Below are 14,735 nucleotides of genomic sequence, written 5' to 3'. Positions count from 1 at the left end.
ATTTTAAAGAGGAGCCTGTAGAATTTTGCGATTTTTTTTCTATTTCCCCTCATTACTAAGTTATTATGCCCATAGAGGATCTTCTCCATCTTCAGGAGAAGATCCTACCTGCCACAGGCAGTGCAGTGCACACTGCTAAGCTTTGTGATTGCTATGCAGGTAGTTATGCTTCTGTCTCCTACCTTCCACAATAAGGTAAGTTTTTGAGATGGGGAAATAACAGACCATATTTTTCCAGTCCTGTTTGCTTGCACAGAGAGGAGTCAAGATCCAGCATAAAGACAAACGAGGTCCAAAATGAAACAAAACTGATGAAAGAGAACTATTGTCTCATTTAGCTGTTGTTCTAGCAGCCTTAGCTAGAGCAACAGCCACAGTATGTGTCAGACAGTCTTAGCAGCAGACAACAAACTTGTCATTTGGACAAAGATTGTTGGTAGAAAAATTGCAGAGGACATCTGCAGCACGCTGGGTTTCCTTTTCCATAACGCCTATACAATGCCTCATAAGAGTTTTTTCATCTGTTTGTACATACTCTGACTGCTTTAGCACCCTGGCTCGCTTCCATCTGGTCATATTTGTCAGTGTCTAAGTACTGTTTGGCTCCATTTAATTGTCATTTGCACCCCATTTGCAAATACAGGTATTGTATCTGCTAGCTGATTTCAGCCCATTAGTTCTCTTGCCAATATATTCCACCCAGCTAGGAGATCCTCCCTTCCCCAGGAGGGAAAGGATGGATTGCAGGTGATGTACAGATACTTCTGTCAGATACCAGGCATTTGGACTGTTTGTGGACATTGTTTCTTCTGCAGCGTGGCTGTCTGTTATCCCTCCCTAGTCTGTTGGAAGGGACATTAAATGGAATAGCCTTACCTCTATCCAGTTTCTTCCAGTTAAAGTTATTCACTTTGAATCTTATAAAGTAGTAAAATGCAGGAGGTGAATAAAGTAATCATCAATGTCAAAGATAACTTGGGATTTCACCCAGGCAGATCCATACTGCCCTCAGAAAATGTACTGATCTGTACTAGTCACTTATAAGCTTTCCATTCTCCTGCGTGTTTCTGTGGAGACATGGAAATTTAAGATTTGGCAGAAATCCTGAGTGCCTGGTCCTGTCTACAAAATGGAAACATACATGGACTGCCAAGTTTCGATTAGGATTTGGATTAGGATCCAAGTTTCCTTATAAACACATGAAGTAGTCATTCTGCTCAAGTCAGTACCCATCAGGCCTTAGTTAGAACATTGGTCCAGTCTTGGGCACCTCAGTTCAAAAAAATTAGTCATCTGGAAAGAGACCAAAAAGAGAGCACTAGAAGGTCCAGAAAATATATACTACTAAAACTGACTGCAAAAACTTGGATTGTTTAGTCCTTAGGGTTTAAGGCTGATTTGTTTTCTATTGGGAAGTTTTTTCCCAAGCCAGATCATTCCAATGATTTTGTTTATAGTGCTGCTTCACAAACTGTTACATTTGAAGGGTTGGTGAACTTCAGCACAGAGGCAGGAAAAAGAAGCCAGGGAGGGCTGAAACTCCTAAAGGCATCTTTGTCAAGAGATCTAATCAGATAACTGCAACCCTGCATCTAATCATATGTACTATACTGTTGTGGTGTTTTGTTTTCCATTTTCTCTCTTGGCATATGAATCACTGCTCTTCCTTGGTTAGTATGAGTTGTCACTTATAGCTTCTCTGTCCCAAAACCAGATCAGATAATGTATTCCTACACTGTCTGTGTCTAATCTAAAAGTTACCAAATCTTGGAGTGTTGGGGTCAAGCAGGCTGAGATGCTCAGAAATCAACATTTTCTGTCAACATTCATGCAGCTGTTTATATGTCTTCTCATGTTAGCTCAAAACACAGAGCCCAAGAAATCTGAGCTCTGGTTAAGAGAACCAGGTGCTGTTGGCTCTATGTGTAGCCATTCCATCTCAAGAGCGTGAATTAAATCCATCTGAAGGAAGTCAACATGTTTATATTCCCTAGCACTTTAGCTAAATTGATTACATGCTTGTGTGTTAGTGATGAAAGTGACAGACATGGTGTCCTTGAGGGAACATCTGAATTCATCATAACTGACAAGACAGATGTGTCCTGAAAGTCACTTCCAGCATTTCCTTTGCTTCATTTTAACCCATCTAGCTTTGGAAACTTAATAGAGGGAGTGGTGGTGTTTAGAACTGTCCTTTGAAGTTGGCTGTCTTCACTGACCTGAGGGAAAAATGTAAGCTAACTGTGATCCTGAATTAATTGTTTCTGTTACATGCCAGGATGTATACTAGCTAAACTGATTCCTTCCAATTTTGTAGCTAAACCTAAACTCCTCCTTTGCTAACCATCAGCTCTCATTATTGATCACTAAGAGGTTCTCTTATCCCAGGTGCCACCCTTCGATTTGCTTGGTCTACAGAGAACCATTGATTGTGTCATGCGTGCTCTGCTCTGAAATTAAAGCCATAAAAGCAGTAAAAGATGAAAAGGAAGTTGGTACAGACTGTGTGGATCTGAGAACGGGCTCTAATAATTAGTCTTTAATGTGATTTTTATGCACTGTGAACATGTCACATCTTATGCTGATACTATGGTGATGTAGGAAGGCTCAGAGGTTTTGTTACCATAATCTTCCATAAGTTTAGATACATATCTCAGGCTTATCCAAAAGTATTAGTTGTGGGCATTGGATAGAAAAGTTCATGGAACATTAGTATGTTGGTTATAGTTGATCTAAATATGACATATGAGCAGATTGCTTTGTGGTCTTTCAGTACATTAATTTCTGATTTAGAGTAGGAATGATAGCAGTCTCAAAAAAGTCAAATATTAATAAAATCCAGAATCAGGTCTTAAAAACAGAACTGGTTTAACTTCAAATAAAATTAAATTTTTAAGTGAAAGCTTAGGTTTGGTTATTATTCAGGTTGGTTATTATTTGAGGTTTCTGCCTATAGCTGTGGCACTGTGGGTTGTGTGATTTGTATCTTAAGCTCCCTTACAAATTCAAGCACAAAGTCTGTAAGGCTGCCTTTCAGTGGAACTACTTTTGTTAATTGAAAAAGTTTTCAAAGGCAAGACTTGCTTGCCATCTTCAGTTTCCTATGTTTTTTTTTTTATTTATTAACCCATCATATTCCTTTTTCTGTTATCACAAAATACAGGTAAATATAGGAATATTAGTATAATTTGTCATTTGGGGATATTTTCAGCTTGCAGGTGTACTTGGTGAAACAGAGTGGAAACAGAGGCAGTATCCTCAAATACCTTAGACTTGACTCTTCCATGACTCCATACAACAAATCTGTTTGTTTCAAACCCCTTTTTTGCAAGCCACCTACTAAGAACAGTTTTTTGAACTACCATGTGGTTCAACATTATGCCTGAACACCAACTTGTTTTGACTTAAGCCAGTGGCAGACAAAGGCACCCTTTCAGAGAAACTCCTAGTTGGGGCACAAAAGCCAAAGTTCTGAAGAGTCAGTTTAGTGTCACCTGCAGTCACACCAAGCCCTGTCTTCTCCAGCTACCTACCAAGAGCTGCAGGATCCTTCATGGGCCCAACAGCTTCTTGTCACCATTTGGGAAAACAAAAGGTTTCACAAGCTCTCAGTCATCATCCCGTTCTATCCAGCTGACCTCACTCTTCATCTACAATATTTTTGCAGACAGAAGAAGACTCAAAGGCAGGAGGAGAGATTGTGGATTGTTGCATATACAGTATAGTCTTTGAAAGGTGTTGGAAGATGCGTGGTGGTTCCGTTCTTCTGCATAGATAGGACTGCAACTAGTGATGGAGATGTTCTAAATGTGTTTATAAGAACTCCTTACACAAATGATACAACTAAAGGAAAATGACCACTGTCTCATGCTGCAAAGAAGTTGGATTTAGTCCCAGAATCAAGCATTTCTCATGGCAGACCTCGTCTACACTCACTGTGCTTCTGCCGTGAAAACAGATCTGATATTCTGTCAAATGCCTTTCCTAAGAATTGATTGACATAATTTCATTCCATTTCTAGGATGCTTTGGGGTTTTTTTTGCTTCATATTATCAGCATTTTATAAAATATAGGACATTTTAAATTAATATATAACCAAGGAAGTGCAATTTTCACTTTTTTTGTGACCCTCTTGCTTTGCACAGAGGGTCTGTAAAAACTACATTTTTTGTAGTTTTTACAGACCCTCTGTGCAAAGCAAGAAGACAAACAGGTTTCTGTTGCCTAGTAATATGTATAATGATCACTTTTATAAAGTATAAAAATACAGTTTATTTAAGGTAAATACATTTGGGTTCTATTGGGAATATGTTTAAAGCCTTTGGGACCTGTAAAGAGAGTGCATGCACAGCTACAGGGCACATCTCATCTTGATATTTGAAATCTTTCTAATTATAATTGGAAATGATTTGGGCATTGAAAGCTATGCTTTTACAGTGAATGTGGTCAATGGGGATTAGTCGTAATTGTTGGGTTTTACAAAGTTATGGCTGTGAAATAACAGTGTGCTATCTGGTTCAAAGCAATAATAGAGGCCAGAACATTTTATTTTTAATTAATTCATTTTCATTTCCAAGTTCCTAAGAAGCATGAAATCAGAATAAGTAACTCCTAAGACTTTTACCCCAATAACATTAATTTTTTTGTACTGCTTATTATCAAGAATAATTATAAGTCACATTATATCATGGAAATTATTTACCTTAGAGATCTTCTTCTAAGTCTTAAGGTATGGAAATACCTAAGCCCAAGCAATGGTATAATATCAGATACAAGAAGCATGCAAGGAAGCATATTGAAATGCCTTTTTTGTTTCAGTTTTAGAGAAGAGAAAAAAGAGTTCCAATGAAAGGTAACATTGTTGGGAATAGAATAAGAAAATTAAAAAAAAATTAAAAAACGGGATGAGGAAAGGGGAAAACACTGTAGTTTTAAGCTTCATACTGTATATCTCAATTTCCTTTTAAAATATTTTCCTGCTGAATTTAATAACACTTCAAGAATAATCAAATGCATATTTTCACCCTTACATCAAATGCATTTTACTTCTTTTTATTCAAATTAAATTATTTCAAAGTTCTAGAAAGTTCTTAGGCTTTCTTGCAGATTCATGTCAGATGAGTAGGTGATTTGTCTACAGCAGATTTGTCTACATCACTGAAACCAATAAAAGATTCCTACTGCCTTCAAAAGATTTCTATCAAATTAGAGAATCTTCTCTTGGGAAGATCTGTAAGTACAGTGAATAATTTGCAATCTAGACAAAATCTAGCTTGTAACAGTGCTTGTAACTAGCAGGTAACTCTTGGGGGACTACAGAGAGTAGCAAAGTATCAAAGTATCAAATTAAGTCCCTATTGTCCAAGGTTTAACAGATCAAGATTAAATCGATCTGAAAGAAAACATCCATTAAATATCTACTTCTCCCAAATGAAATACTGTAGAGGATAGAAAATGCAAAATTGTCAACAAAAATTATACCTTTTTAAGCTTTCAGGTACACAGAACACACTCATTGAGAATAAATCCAGGATCACTAGTGATGATATTATCAACCTGACAATAATTTGGAACAATTCTTCTATGTTTGGCTACAACTAAATAGCTTAACCAGCGAAAAGCAAGCTAGTTATTTTGGATATAATAAATGTAGTAACATTTCTCCTCATGGACCTCCTTACAGTTGCTCCACCAGGAATATAATGGAGTATGAAATTGCAAACAAACATTACCAGGAAAAGCAGACTATATTTTCATTAATTATACTTGTGTTATTTTTATTTAAGTATTTTACTGGAAAGCAGTTATGTCCGTCATTCAAGTGCAAGACACTTAAAATGGATTAATTCTGTACAAGTTTCTTATTTAGGCACTGTTTTCCTTCAGTTCTTGGTGAAATAGTTAATGAAATAGCCTAATATGATGTTATTGTTACAAGGATAGTATGGCAAAATCCAAATCAGTTTAATCCCTTTCAACATAAAAATTTATAATGGCACATGTTATGCCAGTATTTTTCTTGCTTCTTTGTTTGTGTTTTGGTTTGGTTTGGTTTTTTGTCTTGTTACTGGTGATAGAAATGGACCCAGATACAGTTCAGAATACAATTCTGTAGAAAGAATTGACTAAATTCTTCTCATCAGTTTTGGCATGGAAAATACACAAAAAAAAAGGCATCACTCATGGTGTTGTAGCAGTGTTTGCATCAGATTCTTGCCCTCTATTAGTTTGCTATCCACAAGTTAGTCCATTTTACTCTGATTTTGAGCACAATTACTTTAGCAGATGTCCTGTGGGAGAGCTGCTCAGTCCTCTGTAACAGTGCTCTCTCAGAAGATCAAGAAAGCAACTTTGACTTTTCTTTGCTGTGAAAATGAACAACATTTTAAGAATAATACAGATTAGAGCCCTGCAAACATGGACTCGCTGACCTGCCTCTATCAATGGCCCTGGTAAATGTAAGCTACCACAACCTAATCAAGGAGGACAGTTTTGGCCCTCCTGTAATTTCTCTACTGGTACACCCTAAGTGTGCCACACTGAGTTAGCCAGGATATTGATCTAACTATTGCTATATAGATGTCAGGAGAAAAGGAGAAATTTTGGAGCCAGGCATGCAGTCTCCTACTCCCAAATCAGTATGTTCCTTGGCAGAAAACAGAGATGAAAAGGTGTATCTCCCATTACAGGTCCCTTGAACCATCCAATGTCCCAGAAAGAAATTGCTTTAAAGCCGGGGTGTGGGGGAAGAATAATATTTTTTTACAAACAGAGCAAAATGTTTCTGATATCTGGAAGACAAAGATTGTGTGGCCATTACTGTTGGTTTTATTATTTCCCATACTGTTAACACACTTGCCAAAAGTGAATTTATCAGCTCAGTGCAACCAAGAGATTTAGTTTATCTAAATGTTCTACAAGGAAAAAATTGTTTACCAAGGGTTTTAAAGATTGGGGAAAATCCAATATTCTATTGACATATGCTATATATTTAATTTGATGCTGTGGTTTCAATGTCTCTTCTGATAAATTATATATATATAAAAATCTGAAGATTTATCAGATAATTTACTATAATTTTCATCTTTGCTAGGAAGAATGAAGTTGTTTCAGTATCTATGGATAAAATGCGGAGTTAGGAAACATTTTAATTCAAAAAACGTTTGTGTATATTCTTGCAGTGACTTAAAAAATACTTCTGCTGAATTTTTTGGTCAGTTGGTCCTAAATATTACAAGTTTTGTATTTTTCAGGTTTATTGTCTTTTCTACAGAAAGATAATCCTGTAACAAAGTGATTAAATAGCTCAATTTATATTTTTTAGGCATATTGGAGATAACATCTGTAGAAATTGGAGTTGTGGCAGTTAAGTCTATTAAGAGCAACTACTATTTAGCCATGAACAAAAAAGGAAAAGTCTACGGCTCTGTAAGTACCTTTTCACATTCCAAATGGATTTCAGGAGTCAGCACAGTTCCCTGTCTTGCCTATTGAAACACTGCTTGTCCGTGTATTGCTACTAATTAGAGCTGAAATGAGCTGTTTATCAAAATTTCATCCTCTGATAAACGAGGATCACTCCTCTCCACAAGCTTCCTGTTGTTTGCTAAGCTCATGTCATACCAACATAACTGCTGGTATTTATCTTGCTTACTGCCTCAGTCATGCTGCTTATTAAAGAGTGTTCAGTATAAAGGGTTTCACAAAATGTAATCTTTAAGGCTTGTTTCCCTGTTTTTTTCTACAGTGCAATCACACTTAGCAGAAATTTGAGGGTAGGGGAGAGAGGAATAAAGGTGCCTGAAATCATTGAGCTGATGGGGTGAACAAACCAAATCATTAAATTAAAACTTTGAAGAAGATTCCTAGAGTAGCAGGCTTTAAATTGACTATATTGACTAATGAGTAAGATTATGGACAGTACAGCGAGACATGAACTGAAATATCAGCAGCTCAGATTTATCTGAGCAGAATTCAGGTTACACTTGAAAGTTGTCCATATATACTTAATTTGTATTTGTGTAAGTTTGGGATTACAGAAACTTTCAGGGGAAAAAATATTCAAATACCAAACCCCAAAAGTAATCAACCAAACAAAAACAAACCAACTCAAGGAAACTCAGAAACTATCCAATTTTTTATATAAAGTGATATGATCTATAAATCTAACAATTAAACTAAAATATATCCTCACACATCCCCATGAATACACAAACACCAGATTGTTCTGGTGTTACATCTGGTTTGGTTTGCAGTTTTGCAATGTTGTTCCAGTTCCTGGAAAGGTTATGAGCCATTCTGCAGGTTGCTTAATGTTCAGATTATCCATATGCTTTATAGAAAGGATGTCACATATAGGGACTGAGTTTATGGTTGAGCAATGTAGCTAGGCCACCTATTTCTGCTGAAAACAATGAAGTAATGGTAATCTCAAGTGAGACTCGAGGGACCTCTAGTCATTTGGACCTCTTTCTTAAGAAGAGAGTGTGTTTAGTTCATACAAACTATATACACTGTCCTCCCTCACCTGCACTGTGGCTAGTCATTCCTGGTTCAATAACATACTTCTGGTTTTCTAAATTCTGTGACAGTTCCAAAGAATCACATTAAGGAGAGACAAGAACAAGACATTTTTCTTGTATTCCTGTAAATGTAGATTTAATTTCTAGATTTATACTGGTCAGAAATGCAGGATGATCAGTGCTTATTGAGAGGGAAAACTGTGTACTGAGTTATCAGTACAGTCATTGATTATGGGTATGCTTCTGATGTAGGTGAAGGTTTTAGCATAAATCACCACCTTCAGTTCATGCGTCTCAGTTGTGCACTTCAGTCATTTGTGATGGTCCATCCCAAAGCCCAAGAGAGACTCTCTAACCCCAGCTGTCAGCCTTGCCTGGTGTGGTGAGAGTCTGTTTAGAGTCTGTCCCAACACTATATATGTACAAAAGACATTGAAGCAGCTTTCATGTACCATAGATGGAAATTGCTGCCATAAGATTCAGTAATTCATAGTGTATTAGAAATAGTGTTGACAGGAAGATACGAATGTGGGAAGCCTTTTTTTTTAATTCCAGCTGAGATAATTTTTCAATATTCACATCATAAAATCACAACATAATGATTTATCAAATCCTATTCCATAATACTTTAGCAATTTCAAGAATGCTTCTGTTACTATTTTTCCAGTAATCCCAGGACTTGCAGTTAACCTCATATTACTGCAGTGTGGCAGCTTGCAGATGGATACGAATACCAAAACCAGAACCAATAAAAATTCTAAAAACACCCTTGAGCACATGCACAATAGACATTGGTGCAGACTTATGCTGAAATTTGTTTTAAATGAGTAAAGCAGTCCTGTGTAGCACTCAGACCCCTGCCAGTAAGACTTCAGAAGCACATCAAAACATCATATTTTCTGTTATCTAAGAATAGAAGTACAAGTTGAATTTTAGTACAATTCTGCATTCTAGGAAAACAAGCAAAGCTCTTTCTCTGTTAATCAAATACTTTTCCATTTGACCGATTTTGGTTAAAAAGAGGGGGAAAAGACTCACTCTTAGATTTCTTTAACAAGTTTAGCTTCTTTAAGTTTCTTTAACAAATTGGCAGATAGGAGAAGTTACTGTGGTTTAGAACTGTGATTGATGAGCACCTCCCTTTTTAATACCTTGATGCCAGAGGTGACATATTACAGAAAATAACTGGTAAATTATCTATATGGTGGCTTTGTGGTGAAGGCAGTGCCAATAGTGGTCTTGTAAAGAGTCTTGCCTTGATAGTGTCTTCCTCACTGATCATTGTTCAAATAACTACTAATCCTGAAATTAAAGAACATTTTGGGAGCCAAATTTAATTTGAATGTATGCAATTCCATCAAGCAAGTCTTCAATGGTTGTAGAAGCAACCAAGGGAAACAAACTGTTCACACAAAATTCTCACTGGATCAAAGCCCTTATCATTAACTAGTGTAAAAATTCTAATTTAAATTAATAGGTATGGGAAAAATATTTAACTTGATTTCATTGACATGAAACTTGATTTATTATTCAGACTTATTTCTTGTCTTGCTCATGATCACATTAAAATAGTGCATGTAGTTAGTATATCATACTCTGAGATTCTGACCTGCTTCTCCCTAAGCTGTGCAAGGACATCTTATTTTCTGAAATGCAGGAACAACAAAATGCTGATTTTTCATTTTAATTTAATTATGTTTCAAACACCCCACTTTTAAAAGCCTTCTAAATGCAATATAAGTAGTTTGTTAAAATTGGATGGCTTTATATATAGGAATTACTTGTTTATGAAAAGAACTATTCTTGACGTCTATATAGAAGAGCACATTTACGTAAAATTACATTTAACAGTATAAAAAATAAGTAGACTCCCCTACATTCTTCCACAGGCTTGTATTTTTGATTCGTTTTAACAGCCTGACAACTGATTCGCCTTTAAAAATAGAAAATCTTAATCCCTGGTCCCATACATAAAATTACTTCCAACCTTGTTTAGTCAATAAGATACGGGGTCATACAATTCCTTTTTAGGCTAAGCTTCTTTTCAGGTCAGCCAAGTAAATAGGCCTCACATCAATTGTGATAGCAGCATAACAGTGATTCACACCCATCCAAAAAAAGCCTTTTTTCATTACCAGAGTGGTCCAAAGATTCTTACTTTAAATAAGAAATAGTCTTATTCCATCAATATTTGTTTAATGTATGGTATCAATAATCTCATTCAAGATATTTAAGAGTTATATTTGTTAGAAATGAAATGTGATTTATGATTCCAAGATTGCTTCTTTATGCTTTTGAGTTTATGAATGAGAACTTGGTTTAATATTCTTGCCATATTCCAACACATAGAAGCTGATTTTGAGTTCCTAATTAATTAAATCATTTAACTGCTATATCTATGCATTGAATTATTAATTATATCTTTTTTTTAATTTCACTTTTTGCAGTCTAACTGATGATGCTTTATATGCTGTGAAACTTTTATTTGAATACACTGTGGAATCCTAAAAGAGTGTCACATACAAAAGACTACAATATTTTGAAACATTTTTAAAAAGTATTTTCTTTCAGTATGCTGAAATATTATGTTTGTTCTGAATCTGTGGGTTTTTTCTTCTTTTAACAGAAGGAGTTTAATAGCGATTGCAAATTGAAGGAAAGAATAGAAGAAAATGGATATAACACATATGCGTCCTTAAATTGGAAGCACAATGGAAGGCAAATGTTTGTGGCCCTGAATGGGAGGGGAACCACAAAGAGAGGACAGAAAACAAGAAGGAAAAACACTTCAGCTCACTTTCTTCCTATGGTAGTCATGTCGTAGATGAACAAACTTTTTTTGATGCAGTTGAACCAAAGGCTGTTATGTTAAGAATATTTGGTAATTCTCTTAAAAGGTAGATGCGGAGAAGTAGCACAGACATCTGCATGTTTGAAATGAGAGCAGGGGAAGCCTTTGAAGGTTTTGTACTTATTGCTGGCACATGAAATACCTTTATTTAGTTTGTTGTCAAATCCTATAATCTAAATGAAGCTGGATCAAAGGGGATGGAATTTATTGCCAGTGTGAACTTTTTTTTTTTAATCACTGCAACAGATCTTGATGGACATAAGACAATCTGTTGCGTGATCTTCATGGGGAATGCTATTTATGGAATACTAACTCTTATCAAAGTCCTTAAATGCTCATTCAAGCCTAATGATTCAATGAACAGTTAGACACACAAGCATTTACTGGAAGCACTTGGGTCATATGCACAAATAATGACATTTCTGGAGAAGCCTTGTGGACGAATGGATAGGATAAGCAAAGTAGTGTATAACTGTTCTAACAAAATGAATAGTATGGTTTGCTTGTATGTCCTAAATTCATTTCTCTTTATTTCTCTCTAAGTTATTTATTTAATAGGATGTTAAATATCTTTTTTTATTTGAAATGTTTCCTCATTTGCTTCTTTCTTATTTTCCCTTTTTCTTAGTACTTCACAGAGAGGTTGATAGATTAAAATGTCAGAACTGCAGAAGTACTCAGAGAATTAGACAAGGCTTTAAAGGCAGAATTTAGAGTGTATACTCCATTTTTTCATAAACTGTCTTGCACTTAAGCATAAGACCAAACAAGCAGTGCTTGGATTTATGGTATTGAGTGTCTTTATATTGGAGAAATTTTTGTACTTATCAGCACTCAAGAAAAACCTTCAAGAAATACTTTGTTCAATGGGTCTTTCTGCTATTTTGAAATTGAGAGAAGGAGCCACATCTGTACTTGGGGGTCAATGCATCTGTGTGTACATTCACCTGATTTCGATTTCAGTTTGAAGCTAGGATCTAACACACTGCTATCAGTGTGATATTCTGCAGCACACATTGGGCTGGAACCCTGATGTGGTCAGCCCTGTTAAAATCACTGAGACTGCGAGCATTGAAATAAAACAGTAGTGTGTAATTCCTAAGCGTAACATTTGACCACTGAAAGGCAAGCAAGAAGACAACACAGTCCTGCACACCTTACTCAATTGATACTCTCATTCAACCCATTTGCCTTTGGTACCAACTTGAAGAACCACAGGCATATAGTGGGAGTGATATCTAGCTAAGGGCTGCAAAATCACCCTCGTGCGATCCAAATCATGCTCATGCATTTTTCAAAGATTATTACTCATGTGTATATTATATATGAGAGCCAACTGAAAAGCTGTGCTGGTTTCCAGCTTTAGCATGCCTTTCACAACCATCACAGTAACTGAAGGCTCAGAATACATAATATCCAGCACATTTTTATGAAGTGTTACTCATCCCATGGCTTAACTTGAGCAACTGCAGTATAATAAAGTTAAGCATAATATGAAGTCTGTTCAATTAAAGGTACATAAGGTTTGTTTTATATTTTGCTTTACTCAGTAATTTTAGAGAGCTCTGGATAGCTCACCAGTGTAACCATATTGAGATTCATTTTGTTAGAGCAGATAAATAGAAAAAAGTACATCAAACAATTTGTACCACTGTCTTCACATTGTATTCCACTAAATAAATAAATAAGCCTTTGCAGTGTCTTTAGTAAGAAACAAAAGTAGTATAATATTATTTTGTTTTAAATACTTTACTGATAACTATAAGATTATATTGATGCTGCAGTTTATCTTCAATATTTCTCGTTGTGAAAAAGTTGGTTTTATTTTTATTGTTTGGAGACTGTATTTTGGTACAAAGGAGAGCCTTGCTTAATGTGTCTTTTTGAGAATGTTTAACCTCTATAAAGGCTGGTGTTGTTGGAATCTTCTATAACTTATTTAAGTCAATGTTTAACCAGCACTTCAATCTTAATCTGTTATTTAAATATTAGCTGTTTTAAAAAAAAAAAAAGAAAAAAAAAAGCTTTCCCATAAAATACAAAATGGTCAGATTATATTTCCTGTCCTTAAATAAAATCAGCTGTTTTAAAACTAGGAATTCATTGAGAGACAACATATTTTTAGTTGATAGCTGATGTTGCATTTCATGGTACTTTATCTCCAGTTTTCTTCTTCACAAATGACATTTTTCTAGGGAAAAATATAAGAATTTTAGATTTCAAATGTAATTGCAACTCACAGCAAAATTTAACTACCATGATAAAAGCGAGTCTCTGTTTAAATTTGTAATCAGTAATTAAAACTGACAAGACATAATGGACCACCCATACTGAACCTTCAATATGAGTTGGATGAATGCAGTATTGAATGACGACTTAAACATTTAGGGTACAAAAGAAATTCTCTTCTTACAGACTTACCTAGATGAGTTGGTCAGGGGAGGATTATGCATAAATATTATCATAGTACTCAAAACACCATGCTGCTCAAATGACAAGATCAGGAAATATCACTTTCCCAAAGTGAGCCAGGAGCCATTTGTGACATGAAGAGTGGTTTCTGAAAATTAACCAAAATAAAAAACCCTTGATGGAATCAATGATTCCTGTGTGTTTGGTATACTGTAACACCCACTATAGTGGGAGCAAACTGCAGATATTAGAGTATCCCAGGTCCTCAACCATAAGCTCTGTTTTCTGTCACCCTGAGCATAACAGTCTCCTGAGTAAAAGGAAAACAGGGGAAGGGGTTTAGAAAATAAAAGGGATACCAAAATCACTGAGCAACAATGTATAGGATGTTATATTTAAATAAAAATAATGAAATGTGGGGATTAGAGAATAAAAGTATTGTCTTTGTTTGTTTTATTAACCTAAAATTGTACTGCACAATAAAAATAAAGACGAAAAAGATCTGTTGTATTACGGGCTCTGATTTCATGCTGCATACCCCCCAAACAAAAATAATTTTAATATTTCTAAGTATTTTTAATATTTTGTATGTGTGAGGCCTCTATCTCCACAACCAAATGTTCCAGATTCTTCCCCTATTTGAATCCACCTAGTTTTATACTGTGGAAAAAAACAATGAATTTAGAGGAAGCCTGATTGATGAAAGAAAGAAGGGGTTTAGGAAGAAGAACATGTACTAAATATAACTTAAGCTATAAGATTCCAGCTTTGGAAGAAGAGATATGGCTCAGTTTATCATGTTAAATGAGTACCGTATCCTTTGCCTGACAGAAACAGATAAGATTTCATCCATTTATTTATTTAACTGATTGCTTCTTAAATGTTATTAAGTGAACGATATAGTGCGAGAGAAGAGTCTTGCTGATAGCCATAATTATTACATTTATATG

General features: G+C 35.4%; 1 protein-coding gene across 3 annotated transcripts in view; it reads left to right on the top strand.

The window, feature by feature from the left end:
* The window catches only part of FGF10 (fibroblast growth factor 10), a 60,481-nt gene extending 46,186 nt beyond the window's left edge, over window positions 1-14,295 (top strand). For all 3 annotated transcript variants that reach the window (XM_036403906.1, XM_036403907.2, XM_036403905.2), the window contains exons 3-4: window positions 7,325-7,428; window positions 11,149-14,295. In XM_036403906.1, coding sequence (XP_036259799.1) covers window positions 7,325-7,428; window positions 11,149-11,346 — 302 coding nt within the window. In that variant the 3' untranslated portion in view covers window positions 11,347-14,295. The remainder of the gene's footprint in view (window positions 1-7,324; window positions 7,429-11,148) is intronic.
* Window positions 14,296-14,735: the final 440 nt, after the last annotated feature.

This window comes from Molothrus ater, chromosome Z (assembly GCF_012460135.2).
Source record: "Molothrus ater isolate BHLD 08-10-18 breed brown headed cowbird chromosome Z, BPBGC_Mater_1.1, whole genome shotgun sequence".
Taxonomy (NCBI): Eukaryota; Metazoa; Chordata; class Aves; order Passeriformes; family Icteridae; genus Molothrus; species Molothrus ater.
Note: the sequence above shows the minus strand (reverse complement) of the source record. Positions and strands in the feature narration are given on the sequence as shown.